Source organism: Oncorhynchus keta, chromosome 28 (assembly GCF_023373465.1).
Source record: "Oncorhynchus keta strain PuntledgeMale-10-30-2019 chromosome 28, Oket_V2, whole genome shotgun sequence".
Taxonomy (NCBI): Eukaryota; Metazoa; Chordata; class Actinopteri; order Salmoniformes; family Salmonidae; genus Oncorhynchus; species Oncorhynchus keta.
The window spans coordinates 21,532,674-21,552,459 of NC_068448.1; the positions used below are offsets into that span (position 1 = coordinate 21,532,674).

The 19,786-nt window shown below is 43.2% G+C and overlaps 1 protein-coding gene across 1 annotated transcript; it reads left to right on the forward strand.

Moving 5' to 3' along the window:
• The first annotated feature begins 60 nt into the window (after positions 1-60).
• Positions 61-16,429, forward strand: LOC118360819 (solute carrier family 17 member 9-like). The gene is made up of 13 exons (XM_035740256.2): positions 61-368; positions 8,115-8,312; positions 8,495-8,634; positions 8,724-8,823; positions 8,967-9,091; positions 9,404-9,500; positions 9,657-9,753; positions 9,914-10,001; positions 10,104-10,138; positions 14,349-14,464; positions 14,595-14,650; positions 14,919-14,948; positions 15,078-16,429. Exons 1-13 carry the CDS (start codon positions 235-237, stop codon positions 15,245-15,247), a joined length of 1,386 nt encoding a protein of 461 aa, XP_035596149.1. The 5' UTR covers positions 61-234; the 3' UTR covers positions 15,248-16,429.
• The last annotated feature ends 3,357 nt before the right edge of the window (positions 16,430-19,786 follow it).

A 19,786-nucleotide genomic window follows, 5' to 3' on the forward strand; every position in this document is an offset into this window, starting at 1 on the left:
ACAAACTAGACGAGCTGGAACGCGTTCTGTGTTGCACTGATTGCAAGAAACCAGTCATTCAGCCCAGTCAAGCTGTCAGAGAGATATGCATGTTTCATGTTGCCCACTAGTTTTACCTGTCCAGCTTGTTACCCAAGGCTGTGTCCATATATTATTTAATCAAAGCGCACGTTTCCCGACGAAATCTACGTGTAGAGCTGTGGACGGCGAATTTGAAAATACACCAGACATTGAATGGCATTGTGGCAAATATTTGGTGAAACTAAACATAACTTGGAAGTTCCCGGGAAAAATATTCCTAACAAAGTATTCGCACACAATGGTTCGGAGGGAGAGGAACCACAGCGGCAGACTGCGATATGGCCCAGGTAAGGAGTTGGATTATGCTTTCGGTGCTTTGCCTATGGCAGAAGCTGAAAACGTCTTCACTGTAGCGGTTACGTGGTGAAAATAGACATGTCAAGCAATGTTTTTTTTTATAATACATAAAAGTCTCAAAAGTATTTGGTATTGAAATATACAGTCGTGGCCAAAAGTTTTGAGAATGACAAATATTAATTTCCACAAAGGTTGCCGCTTCAGTGTCTCGATATTTTTGTCAGATGTTACTATGGAATACTGAACTATATTTACAAGCGTTTCATAAGTATCAAAGGCTTTTATTGACAATTACATGAAGTTGATGCAAAGAGTCAATATTTGGGTTTACAGTGTTGACCATTCTTTTTCAAGACCTCTGCCCTGGCATGCTGTCAATTAACTTCTGGGCCACATCAGACTGATGGCAGCCCATTGGAGTTTGTCAGAATTTGTGGGGTTTTGTTTGTCCACCCGCCTCTTGAGGATTGACCACAAGTTCTCAATGGGATTAAAGTCTGGGGAGTTTCCTGGCCTTGGACCAGGAAAATACAGTCAATGTTTTGTTCCCGAGTCACTTATCACTTTTGCCTTATGGCAAGGTGCTCCATCATGCTGGAAAAGGCATTGTTCGTCACCAAACTGTCCCTGGATGGTTGGAAGAAGTTGCTCTCGGAGGATGTGTGTAACGGCGTTCTTCGTTTGTAGAAAGAGAGTCGGACCGAAATGCAGCGTGGTGGTTACTCATATCTTTAATAAATGAAGAGCGATACATGAAATAACTTCTACAAAAGCAAAACAACAAACGGAACGTGAAAACCTAATTACAGCCTATCTGGTGAAACTACACAGAGACAGGAACAATCACCCACGAAATACAAAGTGAAACACAGGCTACCTAAATACGGTTCCCCATCAGAGACAACAAGAATCACCTGACTCTGATTGAGAACCGCCTCAGGCAGCCAAGCTTATACTAGACACACCCCTAATCAACCACAATCCCAGTGCCTACAAAAACCCCAATACGACAGTACAATAAACCCATGTCACACCCTGGCCTGAACAAATAATTAAAGAAAACACAAAATACTAACCATAGGGAGGGTCCGGGTGGGCGTCTGTCCATGGTGGCGGTTCCGGCTCGGGACGTGGACCCCACTCCATTAAAGTCATAGTTCCTCCCCTTCGCGTCCTGGGATAATCCACCCTCGCCGCTGACCATGGCCTAATAGTCCTCACCCAGAACCCCACTGAACTGAGGAGCAGCTCGGGACTGAGGGGCAGCTCGGGACTGAGGGACAGCTCGGGACTGAGGGGCAGCTCGGGACTGAGGGGCAGCCTGGAACTGAGGGGCAGCCCAGTACTGAGAGAAAGCCCAGTACTGAGAGAAAGCCCAGTACTGAGATGAAGCTCAGGCAGGTAGTAGGCTCCGGTAGATCCTGGCTGGCTGGCGGATCTGGAAGATTCTGGTTGACTAGCAGATCTGGAAGAGACTGGTTGACTGGCAGATCTGGAAGAGACTGGTTGACTGGCAGATCTGGAAGAATCTGGTTGACTAGCAGATCTGGAAGAGACTGGTTGACTGGCAGATCTGGAAGAGACTGGTTGACTGGCAGATCTGGAAGAGACTGGTTGACTGGCAGATCTGGAAGAGACTGGTTGACTGGCAGATCTGGAAGGATCTGGTTGACTGGCAGCTCCTTGCAGACTGGCAGCTCTTTGCAGACTGACAGCTCCTTGCAGACGGACAGCTCTGGCTGCTCCATGCAGGCTGCCAGCTCCTTGCAGACTGACAGCTCCTTGCAGACTGGCAGCTCTGGCTGCTTCATGCAGACTGACATCTCTGGCTGCTTCATACAGACTGACAGCTCTGGCTGCTTCATGCAGACTGATAGCTCAGGCTGCTTCATGCAGACTGACAGCTCTGGCTGCTTCATGCAGACTGACATCTCTGACTGCTCCATGCAGGCTGACAGCTCTGACTGCTTCATAAAGACTGACAGCTCTGGCTGCTTTATGCAGACTGACAGCTCTGGCTGCTTCATACAGACTGACAGCTCTGACTGCTCCATGCAGGCTGACAGCACCCTGCAGACTGGCAGCTCCTTGCAGACTGACAGCTCCTTGCAGACTGACAGCTCCTTGCAAACTGACAGCTCTGGCTTCTTCATGCAGACTGACAGCTCTGGCTGCTTCGAACAGGCAGGAGGCTCCGGCAGCGCTGTAGAGGAGGAAGGCTCTGATAGCGCTGAACAGGCGGGAGACTCCGACAGCGCAGGAGAGGAGAAAGGCTCTGATAGCGCTGAACAGACAGGAGACTCCAGCAGCGCTGTAGAGGAGGAAAGCTCTGATAGCGCTGAACAGACAGGAGACTCCAGCAGCGCTGTAGAGGAGGAAGGCTCTGATAGCGCTGAACAGGCGAGAGACTCCGACAGCACAGGAGAGGCGAGGCGTACTGTAGGCCTGATGCGTGGTGCTGGCACTGGTGATACTGGAGCGAGGACACGCACAGGAAGCCTGGTGCGGGGAGCTGCTACCGGAGGACTGGTGTGTGGAGGTGGCTCTGGATAGACCGGACCGTGCAGGCGCACTGGAGCTCTTGAGCACCGAGCCTGCCCAACCTTACCTGGCTCGATGCCCACTCTAGCCCGGCCAATACGAAGGGCTGGTATGAACCGCACCGGGCTATGCACCCACACTGGAAACACCGTGCCCTCCATAGCATAACACGGTGCCTGCCCGGTCTCTCTAGCCCCCTGGTAAGCACAGGGAGTTTGCGCAGGACTCCTACCTGGCGTAGCCATACTCCCTGTAAGCCCCCCACCAATAATTTTTTTGGGCTGCTTTTCGGGCTTCCATCCGCGTCGCCGTGTTGCCTCCTCATACCAGCGCCTCTCCGCTTTATCCGCCTCCAGTTCTTCCTTGGGACGGCGATATTCTCCAGGCTGAGCCCAGGGTCCTTTTCCGTCTAATATCTCCTCCCAAGTCCAGAAGTCCTTTGATCGCTGCTCCTCACGATTAACAGGGAGAGTTGGCTCAGGTCTGACTCCTGACTCTGCCACTCTCTCCCTGAGCCCTCCCCCAATACATTTTTGGGGGTGACTTTCGGGTTTCTTTCTGCGCCGCCGTGTCTTTCTCTTCGACTCCATTCTCCTATAGCCCTCTTCGCACTGCTCCAGCGAATCCCAGACGGGCTCCGGCACTCTCTCTGGGTCGACCGCCCACCTGTCTATTTCTTCCCACGTCGTATACTCCAAGCTTTTGCTGTCCATAACGTCCTACCTTCGCAGCTCCTGCTGCCTGTTACCACGCCACTCGGTCCGTGTGTGGTGGGTGATTCTGTAACGGCGTTCTTCGTTTGTAGAAAGAGAGTCAGACCGAAATGCAGCATGCTGGTTACTCATCTCTTTAATAAATGAAGAGCGATACATAAAATAACTTCTACAAAAGCAAAACAACAAACGGAACGTGAAAACCTAATTACAGCCTATCTGGTGAAACTACACAGAGACAGGAACAATCACCCACAAAATACAAAGTGAAACACAGGCTACCTAAATATGGTTCCCCATCAGAGACAACAAGAATCACCTGACTCTGATTGAGAACCGCCTCAGGCAGCCAAGCCTATACTAGACACACCCCTAATCAACCACAATCCCAATGCCTACAAAAACCCCAATACGACAATACAATAAACCCATGTCACACCCTGGCCTGAACAAATAATTAAAGAAAACACAAAATACTAAGACCAAGGCGTGACAATGTGTTTGTACCATTCTTTATTCATGGCTGTGTTCTTAGGAAAAATTGTGAGTGAGCCCACTCCCTTGGCTGAGAAGCAACCCCACACATTAATGGTCTCAGGATGCTTTACTGTTGGCATGACACAGGACTGCTGGTAGTGCTCACCTTGTCTTCTCCGGAAAGGGGATTCATCAGAGAAAATTACTTTACCCATGTCCTCAGCATTCCAATCCCTGTACATTTTCCAGAATATCAGTCTGTCCCTGATGTTTTTCCTGGAGTGAAGTGGCTTCTTTGCTGCCCTTCTTGACACCAGGCCATCCTGCAAAAGTCTTCGCCTCACTGTGCGTGCAGATGCACTCACACCTGCCTGCTGCCAATCCTGAGCAAGCTCTGTACTGGTGGTGCCTCGCAGCTGAATCAACTTTAGGAGACGGTCCTGGCGCTTGCTGGCGCTTGCTGGACTTTCTTGGGTGCCCTGAAGCCTTCTTCACAACAATTGAACTGCTCTCCTTGAAGTTCTTGATGATCTGATAAATTGTTGATTTAGGTGCAATCTTACTGGCAGCAATATCCTTGCCTGTGGAGCCCTTTTTGTGCAAAGCAATGGTGATGGCACGTGTTTCCTTGCAGGTAACCATGGTGGAAGAACAATGATTCCAAGCACCCCCCTCCTTTTGAAGCTTCCAGGTTGTTATTCGAATTCAATCAGCATGACAGAGTGATCTCCAGCCTGGTCCTCGTCAACACTCACACCTGTGTTAACGAAAGAATCACTGGCATGATGTCAGCTGGTCCTTTTGTGGCAGGGCTGAAATGCAGTGGAAATGTTTTTGGGGGATTCAGTTCATTTGCATGGCAGAGAGGGAATTTGCAATTAATTGCAATTCATTTGATCACTCTTCATAACATTCTGGAGTATATGCAAATTGCCATCATACAAACTGAGGCAGCAGACTTTGTGAAAATGTATATTTGTGTCATTCTCAAAACTTTTGGCCACGACTGTACATATATATTTATATATATTTAAGTAATAAGCCCCGAGGAGGTGTGGTAAATGGCCAACATACCACAGCTAAGGGCCGTTCTTAGAATGACACAACGCGGACTGCATGGACACAGCCCTTAACCGTGGTATATTGGCCATATATCACAAACCCCCGAGGTGCCTTATTGCTATTATAAACTGGTAACCAACAATTAGAGCAGTAAAAATAAATGTTTTGTCATATCCATGGTATACGGTCTGATATAACATGGCTCTCAGTCAATCAGCATTCAGGGCTCAAACCACACAGTTTATAAATACACTGCTCAAAAAAAATAAAGGGAACACTAAAATAACACATCCTAGATCTGAATGAATTAAATATTCTTATTAAATACTTTTTCTTTACATAGTTGAATGTGCTGACAACAAAATCACACAAAAATGATCAATGGAAATCAAATTTATCAACCCATGGAAGTCTGGATTTGGAGACGCACTCAAAATTAAATTGGAAAACCACACTACAGGCTGATCCAACTTTGATGTAATGTCCTTAAAACAAGTCTAAATGAGGCTCAGTAGAGCGTGTGGCCTCTACGTGCCTGTATGACCTCCCTACAACGCCTGGATATGCTCCTGATGAGGTGGCGGATAGTCTCCTGAGGGATCTCCTCCCAGACCTGGACTAAAGCATCCTCCAACTCCTGGACAGTCTGTGGTGCTACGTGGCGTTGGTAGATGGAGCGAGACATGATGTCCCAGATGTGCTCAATTGGATTCAGGTCTGGGGAACGTGCGGGCCAGTCCATAGCATCAATGCCTTCCTCTTGCAGGAACTGCTGACACACTCCAGCCACATGGGGTCTAGCATTGTCTTGCATTAGGAGGAACCCAGGGCCAACCGCACCAGCATATGGTCTCACAAGGGGTCTGAGGATCTCATCTCGGTACCTAATGGCAGTCAGGCTACCTCTGGCGAGCACATGGAGGGCTGTGCGGCCCCCCAAAGAAATGCTGACCCACCGCCAAACCGGTCATGCTGGAGGATGTTGCAGGCAGCAGAACGTTTTCCATGGCGTCTCCAGACTGTCACGTCTGTCACACGTGCTCAGTGTGAACCTGCTTTCATCTGTGAAGAGCACAGGGCACCAGTGGCAAATTTGCCAATCTTGGTGTTCTCTGGCAAATGCCAAACATCCTGCACGGTGTTGGGCTGTAAGCACAACCCCCACCTGTGGACGTCGGGCCCTCATACCACCCTCATGGAGTCTGTTTCTGACCGTTTGAGCAGACACATGCACATTTGTGGCCTGCTGGAGGTCATTTTGCATGTCTCTGGCAGTGCTCCTCCTGCTCCTCCTTGCACAAAGGCGGAGGTAGTGGTCCTGCTGCTGGGTTGTTGCCCTCCTACGGCCTCCTCCACGTCTCCTGATGTACTGGCCTGTCTCCTGGTATCGCTCGCATTGATGTACCATCCTGGATGAGCTGCACTACCTGAGCCACTTGTGTGGGTTGTAGACTCTGTCTCATGCTACCACTAGAGTGAAAGCACCGCCAGTATTCAAAAGTGACCAAAACATCAGCCAGGAAGCATAGGAACTGAGAAGTGGTCTGTGGTCACCACCTGCAGAACCACTCCTTTATTGGGGGTGTCTCGCTAATTGCCTATAATTTCCACTTGTTGTCTATTCCATTTGCACAACAGCATGTGAAATGTATTGTCAATCAGTGTTGCTTCCTAAAGTGGACAGTTTGATTTCACAGAAGTGTGATTGACTTGGAGTTACATTGTGTTGTTTAAGTGTTCCCTTTATTTTTTTGAGCAGTGTATATATAAATCATTTTGAATTGCTTATGTTAAGCAAACCAGATGGCACCATTTTCTTGTTATTTTAATTTACGGATAGCCAGGGGCACACTCCAACACTCAGGCATAATTTACAAAGGGAAGCATGTCTGTTTAGTGAGTCCATTTAGTGAGTATTTTTACTTAATTACTTTACACCACTGTAAACACTTATCTTGGGTTCAATATGTGTTTCGGTAGCCTGGTCCCAGATCTGTTTGTGTGATCATGTCAACTCCCTGTCATTCCAGTGACAAGGAGCTGACAGGATAACACATAAATATCTGGGACCAGGCTAGAGTTTCTGTGTGTTCACAACATTCACAATGGTTGTTAGAAGCTCCAATGTGAAAGTAGATTTAGATCTTGGTCACACTTTCAATTAATTTGCACATATTTGTAGTGTTTTACTGCTCTATGTAACTTAACAGAAGTATCTAATATTAAACTAGATCCCTGTTTGTCTTTAAATTAGACATCACACAAAATATAATAAAAAATATTTTAGCTTGCTCTGTCTGCTGAAACTTTTATCCAATGCTGGTGGCTTCATTAAGGCCACTACTTGATGTAGTCAGAAAAACTGGTTTGCTGTCTTCTCTACTGATACATAGTGCTGAGCTATTTGTGCTTTTTGAGGTTGGTTCAGATTCAATCTTTTTTTTAAACACCCTGAAACTACTTCCTACGGCTATGCTCTATGTCACCTCACTGTCTGCATTATTCTTGAGTAGAATAAATCAACTCAGACCAAGACAAGTAAATGACCAATGGATTATTGTAATTGTAGTTAATTACCAAATGTGCAGAATATTGGTCTGTTGGAAACTACAACTCCCTACTACATAGCACAGTTCAGGCTGGATCTTTATCTCTAGAGAAACTATGCGATGTGCGCATTGAGTTCACAAAATATATTTTTTTAAACGAAATGGAATTCAAATCATTGAACTGATGTCAGTCAGTTGTTGTTTAAAAGTTGTTTAAAAAACGAAAAATAACTGAAATTTTGGTTAATCGCTCAGCACTACTTATACATGATGTTCTGTAGGGGATGAAATGATAATAGACCAATTATCTGGTTTTTACATATAGTGTAATGTAGATTATCAGTATTCTCATCCATCATTACCTCTCCCTCTCTTTCTTGCTATTTGCCCCCAGACCATTGGCTCAAAAGTGGACGGTGATGCTCTTCTTGGGCACGTGTCTCCTTTACTGTGCCAGGATGGCCATGCCAATCTGTGCTGTCAACATGGCCACCACATTTGGCTGGAGCAAGACGCAGTCGGGTGTGGTAATGGGGGGCTTCTTCTGGGGTTACTGCTTCACTCAGGTGCTGGGAGGTCATGTCAGTGACAGGTGGGTCAACCTCTGGTGGTGTGAATGAGAGAAACAATGGCTACCTATTGGGATTGGGATTTGTATTATTTGAGCTTGAGTGATTGCCTGTTATATAATGTCCATGTTAGAAGCTGGAAATCACATTTCTTGTGTGCTGTGAAGACTGCTCTGACTCTGCTCATGATTGTTTGTTTTGCCAGAATTGGTGGTGAACGGGTCCTACTTCTTGCCACTACATCCTGGGCTTCCATTACAGCATGCACCCCTCTGTTGGCGCAACTGGGCATCAGTTCCCTCACCTCCATGACGGTTGCCAGATTCCTTATGGGGCTATTACAAGGTGAGAGGGTGGAAACAGGGAAAGTCTCTACCCTCTGTCTCCTCTTTTGGAATGGTTTGGTAACTTTGATAACAGCTGCTTTCTCTCAGGTGTCCACTACCCCTCTTTGGCCAGTCTTTGTTCCCAACGAGTGGATGAAGGGGAAAGAGGCTTTCTGATGAGTACCATGGGCAGTGGCTCTTATATGGGGTAAGTTATACATGTAATAACTGAACACAGGTCTCTAATTATACCAACATCCATCTCTGATTAATAATTTAATCATAAATAGCTTCATCTGAAATATGTTCTAAATGCTTCTTCCTCATTGTGCTTCTATGCTTGTGAGTCAGAACACTGATGGTGGGAGGACTGGGGTCCGTGATGTTGGAACGCTATGGCTGGGAGAGTGTGTTCTATGGCGCTGGTCTGCTCTCGGGACTGTGGTCATTGACTGTGTGGAGATTTCTACTGAGAGGTACTCTAGGGTAGCAATATAATAATCTATAGAACTGGTGCTTTGTGCATGAATATATTTTGTTTTAAAGAATCAAAAAATGTGCATTGGATGTGTTGTATGTAATAATTGTTTCATTGAATTAAATGGTTCTAGATTTCATATGAGGTAGGCTTCTATAATATATTTCTAGTTTGAAAGTATCTACAAAATGTAATGCATGTATTATACATGTTAGTTGTTTCACTGAATGACGTGGTTGTTATGTATGATTCAAGAGGTTGGCTGCTATAATCATACTGCTTTATATGGTAATGTGTGTTTCGGTTGCAGGTCAAATGAACACAATCCAAGTGCTGTCAAGCCATGGATCCAGTTCGGGTCTGTCAAAGAAACGCTGGCTAAAAATGTTCAAAGAGCCCTCTGTGTGGTACAGCTTACATTTTTGCATATATTGATGGTGGATGTAATACAGTATGGCACGTGGATGTTATGCAAATGTTTTGCAACTTCTTGTATGTTGCCTGCTTGCCTGGCTCTACTGCTTTTTTTAGTCTCTTGTTCTCCCTCTTTCACATCTCTTCAGTGCCATGGTCTTTGCTCACCTATGCTTCAGCAGTACTTGTTACTCATTGATGTCATGGCTACCAACCTTTTTCAAAGATACATATCCGCACGCCAAGGTATTAAACCTTTATCTCTTCAGCCACTTTCTTTACCTTATATCCAAAAAGCATGTCTTACCTATACTGGCCTTCTTCACCCAAAATAATAAATAGTGTACCCATTGCAATTTAGTGTAATCTGTATTGTAACTCATACTTCTAATATATGTTATTCCAGGGATGGGTGTGTAACGTAATTCCATGGTTGGTTGCAATCGCGTCTGCGCTCTTTGGAGGCATAATTTCGGATCACCTCATTCAGCAGGGTACAAGAATGACAGATTAGAGTACAACATTTGTTTGTTTTGCTGCTTCCTTAGTAAGTGATTGAAGCCATTTCATAGTAACAAACTGTTTTTTTGTTCTAGGATTTCGAACATCATCTGTTAGGAAGATGATGCAGGTAAGCCTACCTGGTTTAGAATCGCTAACTTCTATTCTTGTGTAACTGAACCCAATATTCAGTGGTCTGTGGACAGAGAAAAAGTACAGGTATACATAAGAGATTTGTTCAGACAGGTTCGAGCTCCCCATTTTCATGCCAGTCAAGGCAATCAGACATATCCTTGGGGCTCAGGCAATTATTTCCCCTGACTAACATAGGTCTGGAATTATTGACACCCTTGAAAAAGATTAGCAATAATGACTGTATAAAATGGATAATGAAAAAACTGTTAAAAAATTATTATAATAATTTCAACATTTGCTCAGAGAAAGATAATACTTTTTTCTCAAAAAAGGTAGGGGTGAAAATTATTGACACCCTTAAAGATTCTTATAAATAAAGTTTAGTCTTTGGTCCCATATTCCTAGCACGCAATGAATGGCTACATCAAGCTTGAGACTCTACAAACTTGTTGGGTGCATTTGCAGTTAGTTTCGGTTGTTTCAGATTATTTTGTACCCAATAGAAAGTAATTGTAAAAATATATTGTGTAATTTTAGAGTCACTTTTATTGAAAATAAGAATAAAAAACTTCTACATTAATGTGGATGATACCATGATTATGGATAATCCTGAATGAATCATGAATAATAATGATTGAGAAATACAGAGGGTCAAAGATCATACCCCTAAGACATTATCAATAACAGGGGAGGTGAGCATGTCTTATCTGTGACACTCTGTAACTTTCTCACAATTCATTCAGGATGATCCGTAATCATGCTATCATCCACTATAATGACATACAACAATATATATATATATATTTTTTCCATTTTATTTCACCTTTATTTAACCAGGTAGGCTAGTTGAGAACAAGTTCTCATTTGCAACTGCGACCTGGCCAAGATAAAGCATAGCTGTGTGAACAGACAACACAGAGTTACACATGGAGTAAACAATTAACAAGTCAATATCACAGTAGAAAAAAAAAGAGTCTATATACATTGTGTGCAAAAGGCATGAGGAGGTAGGCAAATAATTACAATTTTACGGATTAACACTGGAGTGATAAATGATCAGATGGTCATGTACAGGTAGAGATATTGGTGTGCAAAAGAGCAGAAAAGTAAATAAATAAAAACAGTATGGGGATGAGGTAGGTAAAAATGGGTGGGCTATTTACCGATAGACTATGTACAGCTGCAGCGATCGGTTAGCTGCTCAGATAAAAAATGTTTGAAGTTGGTGAGGGAGATAAATGTCTCCCAACTTCAGCGATTTTTGCCATTTGTTCCAGTCACAGGCAGCAGAGAACTGGAACGAAAGGCGGCCAAATGAGGTGTTGGCTTTAGGGATGATCGGTGAGATGCACCTGCTGGAGCGCAGGTGACATTAATGACATGAAATAATTTGAGACACGATCAAAACGAACTGCAAATGCATCCAACAAGTAGAGTAGAGTCACAAGCTTTATGTAGTCATTGCGGGATAGGAATATGCTACCAAATACTGAACTTTTGACTACTTTATAAGCTTAGTTAAGGATGTCAATCATCTTGATCCCTATGTTTTTGAGAAAAATTATATAATTTCCCTTTTTTTAATCATACAATATAGCTCAGTATTTGCATTATTTATTTCATACAGTCATTATTGCTCATCTTTGTCAAGGGTCTCAATAATTTCTTATGTGACATAACAGGATTAGTTACAGTCCAGTGGCTTGTGAAAGTTTTCACCCCCATTGGCATTTTTCCTATTTTGTTGCCTTACAACCTGGAATTGACATGGACTTTTGGGGGTTTGTGTCATTTGATGTACACGGCATGCATACCACTTTGAAGATGCAAATAGTTTTTTCTTGTGAGACAAAGAAGAAATAAGATAAAAAACTGAAACCATGAGCATTCATAACTATTCACCCCCCCCCACCCAAAGTCAATACTTTATAGAGCCACCTTTTGCAGCAATTACAGCTGCAAGTCTCTTGGGGTATGTTTCTATAAGCTTGGCACATCTAGCCAGTGGGATTTTTGCCCATTCTTCAAGTTACAGCTCCTTCAAGTTAGATGGGTTCCGCTGGTGTACAGCAATATTTAAGTCATACCACAGATTCACAATTGGATTGAGGTCTGGGCTTTGACTAGGCCAATCCAAGACATTGAAATGTTTCCCCTTAAACCACTCGAGTGTTGCTTTAGCAGAATTCTCAGGGTCATTGTCCTGCTGGAAGGTGAACCTCCATCCCAGTCTCAAATCTCTGTAAGACCAAAACAGGTTTCCCTCAAGAATGTCCCTGTATTTATCAGCATCCATCATTTCTTCAATTCTGACCAGTTTCCCAGTCCCTGCCAATGAAAACCATCCCTGTGGGGATGGTTTTCTCGGTGTGATGAGAGGTGTTGGGTTTGCGCCAAACATAGCGTTTTCCTTGATTGCCAAAAAGCTCAATTTTAGTCTCATCTGACCAGAGAACCTTCTTCCATATGTATGGGGAGTCTCCCAAATGCCTTTTGGCAAACACCACACGTGTTTGCTTATTTTCTTCTTTAAGCAATGGCTTTTGTTCTGGCCACTCTTAGGTAAAGTCCAATTCTGTGGAGTGTACGGCTTAAAGGGGTCCTGTGGACAGTTACTCCAATCTCCTCTGTGGAGCTTCGCAGCTCCTTCAGGGTTATCTTTGGTCTCTTTGTTGCCTCTCTGATTAATGCCCTCCTTGCATGGTCCATGAGTTTTTGTGGGTGGCCCTCTCTTGGCAGGTTTGTTGTGGTGCCAAAATATATATTTTTTTTACAATGGATTTAATGGTGCTCCGTGGGATGTTCAAAGTTTTGGATATTTTTTCATCACCCAACCCTGATCTGTACTTCTCCCCCACTTTGTCCCTGACCTGTTTGGAGAGCTCCTTGGTCTTCATGGTGCTGCTTGCTTGATGGTCCCCTTGCTTAGTGGTGTTGCAGACTCTGGGGCCTTTCAAAACAGGTGTATATTTACTGAGATCATGTGACATATCATGTGACACTTAGATTGCACACAGGTGGACTTTATTTAACTAATTATGTTGTGACTTCTGAAGGTAATTGATTGCAACAGATCTTATTTAAGGGCTTCATAGAAAAGGGGGTGAATATATACAGTTGAAGTCGGAAGTTTACATACACTTAAGTTGGAGTCATTAAAACTTGTTTTTCAACCACTTCACAAATGTATTTTTAACAAACTATGGAAGTCGATTAGGACATATACTTTGCATGACACAAGTCATTTTTCCAACAATTGTTTACAGACAGATTATTTCACATTATTTCATTATTTCACAAAGTCAAGGTGTTGGAGTGGCCATCACAAAGCCCTGACCTCAACCCCATAGACAATTTGTGTGCAGAACTGAAAACGTGTGTGCGAGCAAGGGGGCCTACAAACCTGACTCCGTTACACCAGCTCTTTCAGGAGGAATGGGACAAAATTCACTCAACTTGTGGGAAGCTTGTGGTAGGCTACCCGAAACGCTTGACCCAAGTTAATCAAAAGGCACTGCTACCAAATACTAATTGAGTGTATGTCAACTTCTGACCCACTGGGAATGTGATGAAAGAAATACAAGCTGAAATAATTCATTCTCTCTACAATTGTTCTGACGCACCACTTTTCATTTTTTTTTTTTTTAGAATTTTTGAAACAATACATTTTTTTTTCATTTCAATTCACCAATTTGAACTATTTTGTGTACGTCCATTACATGAAATTCAAGTAAAAATCCATTTAAATTACAGGTTGTAATGCAACAAAATATGAAAATGCCAAGGGGGGTGGATACCTTTGCAAAGCACTCTATCTCTTGAAATGGGGAATTTAAGTTAAAGTGGCACTCCAGTCTATTTTTCACCTCTTTATCACCTGATTTACTTTACAAAAGATATTGACATAGCACAAGTGGGGGGTGTGCTTTTCCTCTTTAGTTCTCTATTGTCCCTCAAGCAAGGGTGAGGCTGATGACATCACAGATTCCCATCAAAATGACTCCTTAAATGTCCTACTCCCTTGAAGTTTGCACTTGTGTCTGAAAAACACAATTTTGCTCAAAACATTTTTTTTTTACCCTTCAATGTGTGTACTTTACTGTCTTTATACTTTGGTTATCGCTTTTCAAAATGAAATGTTCATAAATCGCTAGAGGACATCTTTAAACAAGTCGATCAGTGTGTTTCTCTCTCTCCTCATACAGTTCATGTCCATGGGTGTGTCCAGTGTGTTCCTCCTGCTACTCTGCAGGCCACTCTCATTCCCTTCCGCTGTGATCTTTGTCTCTGCTGCTGTGGGCCTGGCCACCTTCAACAGCAGGTTTGTTTCTGTGTGTGTTCATGTAACATTATTCAATCCACATAATAGAGGTATACCCGTATTACTGGATGAGAAGTATACTAGAAGTATACTAGTATACTAACCCGTTGCCATTGTCCCCATGTGCTAGTGGTGTGTCTGTGAATGTACAGGACCTAGCCCCATCGTGCGCTGGAGCCTTGTTTGGTCAGTTTTTTAAAACAATTTTAAAATTGAACCTTTATTTAACTATTCTTATTTTACACTGACGGCCAACACCTGCCAAACCCGGACATCGCTGGACCAATTGTGCCCAGCGTCGTCTGGGTTTGGCCGTTGTAGGCCGTCATTGTAAATATGAATTTATCTTAACTGGACACTGTCAGTGTCTTTGGGTATCATTGTCTTCCTGTTCCATTTTGATTGATAAACAAATATTTTGTTCCCAAAAATGAATATATTTTTTTCTCCACAGGATTTATGAATATGTGTGGAGCTTTCACAGGTAGGTATTAAATATCAATCCCCCATGTATACTGTACATCAGAATGATATAATGCTCACGGTTAAGTGTATTATAGGCCTATGTACTGTATTTGACTGTGTAAATGAGACCAGTTTGTGTATCCCACAGGTCTGGTGCTGGTCTATGTTTCTGGATACCTGATTGAGGTCACAGCTTCCTGGGGTTACGTGTTCTCACTCTTCACAATGGTGAATACCATGGGCCTCGGAGTATTCCTCATGTTTGGAGAAGCCAACCGTGTGGACTTGTGGAATTTGTCCGAAGTCACTCATGTATGACCCACACAAAGACACTGCCAATAACTTAGTGTGTATATCTGTGGAGGATATAATGTCAGTCTAACAAAATGGTTTGTGTAGAGAATTGCAGGCCTAACTACAATGTGCCCATGAAAAAATGACTTGTTTCTGACATGTTTTAAATTATGCCTTCGTGCACCAGGTCTGAGAATAAGATGGTTTAAAATATTTATAATTCAATGTTGCTTCACTTGGTAGAACTTTGAAAACATTATCTATTGTCCCTGAAATTGAAAAGCGAAACAAGACAACAGTAAACATGTCATCCCCCATGAATCATGCAGCGACCCCCATTGGACCAATTGAGATATCTTGTGTTACTAACACATGTTAGTTGACCACAGATGAGCTTTTATATATCTAACAATGAAAATAAATGTCTTTAAAAATGGAGGGCAGTTAGCCTGGGTACCAGTCCAGGACTTGACATTCAGGTAAATTTGCCAGTGGCACACTGGGCCAGTACCAAGTGAAAACTACTGGCCTGAATTTTAAAATTACTGACCCAGGCCAAGATATCAGGAAAGCACACAGAATTTAAATCTGGGTGATTTCACGTTTAATTTGCAGTTTGGGCAAATACCTTATATTATAGCCAACCATAAAATCACATATTTATTTACACTGATTGTTTGGAAAACAAAAATGAAACCATGCCCCCCTCTCAATGATGACATATAGCCTATATTAAACCCTTTAAAATGTAATATTCCCCTCCAAAAATTAGCCTAGTAACATATTGATGAAAAGCAATATCTTTAGATGGTCTATATGATCAGGCAGGTGTGCTATTTTATCAATAAGCATGATCAACTGTCTGACTCATTATCATGGCTATATGGCTGAAGCATGAGGTTGCTTCTCTACATGGTTTACCCCAAAGGGCTAATCATTAGCTATGTCACAGACTAAATATGACCTTGTTGCTTGTATAATGTCTTAAAAAAAACTCCCACTGGCATTCATAAAATCATGTAATTGTTATGTTTATAAATAGTGTAAATGTGTGAACTGTACAGTTAATAGAGGCCTACGTAAAACATGCAAATGGCTGACGCGCTTCACGCAGTAACTTTTTAAAATTGTCATGATAGACACTAAAGATTGTAAAACGCTGTCAATTGGAGTTGAGAAATAAATTATAGCCCTGTAACGCTGGGATCCCGCTTTTTTTCAATAATTTCCATCAAAACGGTTGTATTTTCCAGAGATTGCATTTAAGATTGTTGCGCAGAGACTGGGTTTATTAGAACAGATTTAATTCTGCGCAGCAATCAGCAGTGTCCATAGTTCTGCGCTCTTGCCACCTGACAGTTGATATTCAACGAATAAATAAACGACATTGCTCATGAACAGCTTCGGGAATTAATCTGATTTTTAAACAATTATATAGGCCTAGACTACAGCATAGCATTATTACAATATTGATTTTTGTATTTAACCAACAAGTGATTTGTGTAAATAGGCTAATGTTCATGTATTGACAAGCAAGCAGCTCCATAGTGTAGGCCTACATGGTCCGTGGACCTTACATAAACCTTTATTTGCTAATAATGACATCCCTATGTCTGATATGAAAAAAGATTGAAAGGTGGAGGACTTTTGAATGGCGTGCGGATGTTCAACAATGAATTGATGGGCTTCCCGCCTCTACTTAAACGGGTGTATCCAGGAAGTTGAGGAAGGGCGTCACTTGAGATGAACAGGGAAGGCTTTGACATTATTGACACCGCTTGGAAGCAGGTTGATAACAATTGTGAAGCGTCAGTTGTTGGGAAGATTGTGAATGTATGATTACAAGTAGCTTATATAGCCTATATATTTAAAAAAAAATGTAGTCTACTGTCCCAAGCGGGCCATATGAAAGCTTGATTAACTGGCCAGGTCAGCCGGTAGCCCTATATGTCGAGTTTTGCAGTCTCTAGCTAATCCACTCCTTATATAGCCTATACTCCCATGTCATGTGCCAAATAAAAAACGCCACCTGCTGGAGAAGACAGATTTTGTTCCGAGTTATCCCTCTCGCTTAGCCTATTCCTCTCTGGTGTGACTCACAAATATCAGTTAATAACTATAGCTCCCGCCTTGGGCCAATTAGTGTAATTTTGTAAATGCAGGATTTCAATGGAAAAACGCATAATTCACCCACCTTTCGTAAACATCGGGCCAGTGCTGTCCGAGATATCTCGTGTGACTAACAGATGGAGAGACAGAAGGACAATGGAGACCGATCCACAATCCCTCCCCGATTTAACCTTGGGGGACAATAAACAAAGCTAGTAGAAAGCAACTTTACGAGCATCAGTGCAGTTTCAGCACCATAGCCAGTGGAGAGTGACTATGGTAATGACAAATCAGCAGGTGCGACACATCATTCGGGGCATCCTGTTTTGAGCCCCACCTGTTTAACCCCCCCCCAAAAAAAATATATATATATATATGCCTATTTCTACCGTAGCTTTGATGGGACTGATCATGTCAACATCATACTTTCAATTTCTTAGCTAGCAAGCTAGACAAGCAGTCATCATCATGAATAAAGTCAACAATGTACTGGCAAATCCTTTCAATCCTTGTCATATGAAGAGAAAGTATAGCTAAAACGTAGCTATTGGACATAAACAATACACAACAAGTTGGAAATTGCAAATGTAGTATGATCTAAAACAAGGACGCGCGACAACGAGGTTCTAGCTCCAGCCTGTTTATTAACCTAACCCTCGCATGTCCTACATAGGTACCGATACCCGCAAGGGACATCCTACTACATCTTCCCCTCTCCCTTGAACAAGAACTCAACATGCATAACCACTGAAGTAAAACTGAAATGCAATTTGGAAACCAGTATTATTCTCTAACATGCTACTTCCCATCCTGAAACAGTATGAAAGCATTAAATCACACAGTATGAACATTAACTTAGGTACAGTCTCTTTTTGCTGGGTATGGTCCCCAAAAGTATGTTTTCTCTTCACGTAACATAGTCTTTCAGCCACTCTGGTGGCTTCACATCCCTTTTTGGCGCGCTTGTGGCTCTGTGAGCATTCTCTCTCCTTCACCCTCTTTTTGTGCATGTTCTGTGGCCTCCGTCTGTGTGGCTGGTAGATATGGAAGAGCTTTGAGTTCTGTTTGTTCCTTCGTACCTCTTCTGAGCCTGTGTCCACCACATAGGAGCGTGAGGCATCTGCTTTCCTCAGCACTATTGCTGGTGTCTTTGAGTTTTTAATCCACACACGTTGACCTTCGGTCAGCTCTGGCCTCTCCTTAGCACGGTGGCTCCGATTAAAGTCTCCAGTTTGCGTTTGTTTCACCCGTTTGTCCCTCTCAGCGAAGGCCTTCCTGTTAGGCCATCGGGGTTTAAGCTGAGCTGGCGAGACAGGCAATGGGGAACGCAGCCTCCTGCCCATCAGGAGCTCGGCAGGCTGCCCATGATGCAGTGGTGTAACTCTGTAAGCTAACAGAGCCCTGTATGGATCCTTGTTCTTTTTCAGCAGTCCTGTGGGAGAAAGATGTACATATAGGGAGGAACATAATACTGTAACACAAGAGAAAGATACACTTACAGTGCATTTGCCATTCTGGTCAAATGCATTGGCTATTGTATAGGACAGGAGGCCAGAGTAAGGCCATGAGAGCATAGGACAGCTGGACAAACCAAGGTCAGAGGGACATACAAAGGAGGGGATCAGCCAAATGACCAACTGATGGACTATAGACATAGGCCATATATTTTTAGGACATGAAGATGCTGAAGGAATGTCAGAAGAGACACATAGTCTACGAGTCCTAATAAGGACAGACATACCAAAGAACACACCAGGCTGAACATAAGGGGGCTCATAGCATAAGATAGGCATGTATTATTTTTGGGACATGAAGAGGTCCTGTCACCATTATAACTTGACTGAAAGCAGATATGGGCGTTATCGAGCTGAACAAGCAGGATGCACAGATTGGGATATAATGGTGGCAAATGGACTGAGGGAAGTAACTTCATTTGCATGTGGGATGGACTCATATGTTGTATGTGTATCAATCAGAGCCAGTGCTCTGGACAAGGGTGTGCTCCGCTGACCATCTAGGCTTCTGATATGTTTGTATTAAAAGCCTATATTGAATTCACAAGTTCTTGTATGTGTTACATTTTGTTAAGATTCTCCACGACAGTCCCTTGACTGTTTTCACAGCTCTCTCTGCCTCACCATTACTCTGTGCATGGTAGGGGCTACTGGTCACATGTATGAAGTCATATTCTGCGGCAAAAGCAGAAAAGGAGTTTGCAGAGAACTGGGGAGCGTTATCTGTAACCAGGACCTCAGTGACCCCTTGCCTGGAAATGTTTTTACTTTAATCCATTGATAACACCAGCTGATGTGGTTATGGGTGTCTTTGCTATTTCAATGTATCTTGAGTAGTAATCTACCACTAGCAGATAAGTGTCATTTTTCCAATAGAACATATCCGCCCCTACCTTTTGCCATGGCAGTTTTGGCAGCTCCGTTGCCATCATTGGCTCCG

Coding starts and splice junctions, on each gene's coding strand:
- LOC118360819 (XM_035740256.2), top strand. CDS start 235: ATGGCATTGTGGCAAATATTTGGTGAAACTAAACATAACTTGGAAGTT. Junction 8,635..8,723: donor CCTTATGGGGCTATTACAAG/GTGAGAGGGTGG, acceptor GCTTTCTCTCAG/GTGTCCACTACCCCTCTTTG. Junction 14,651..14,918: donor GTGCGCTGGAGCCTTGTTTG/GTCAGTTTTTTA, acceptor TTTTCTCCACAG/GATTTATGAATATGTGTGGA.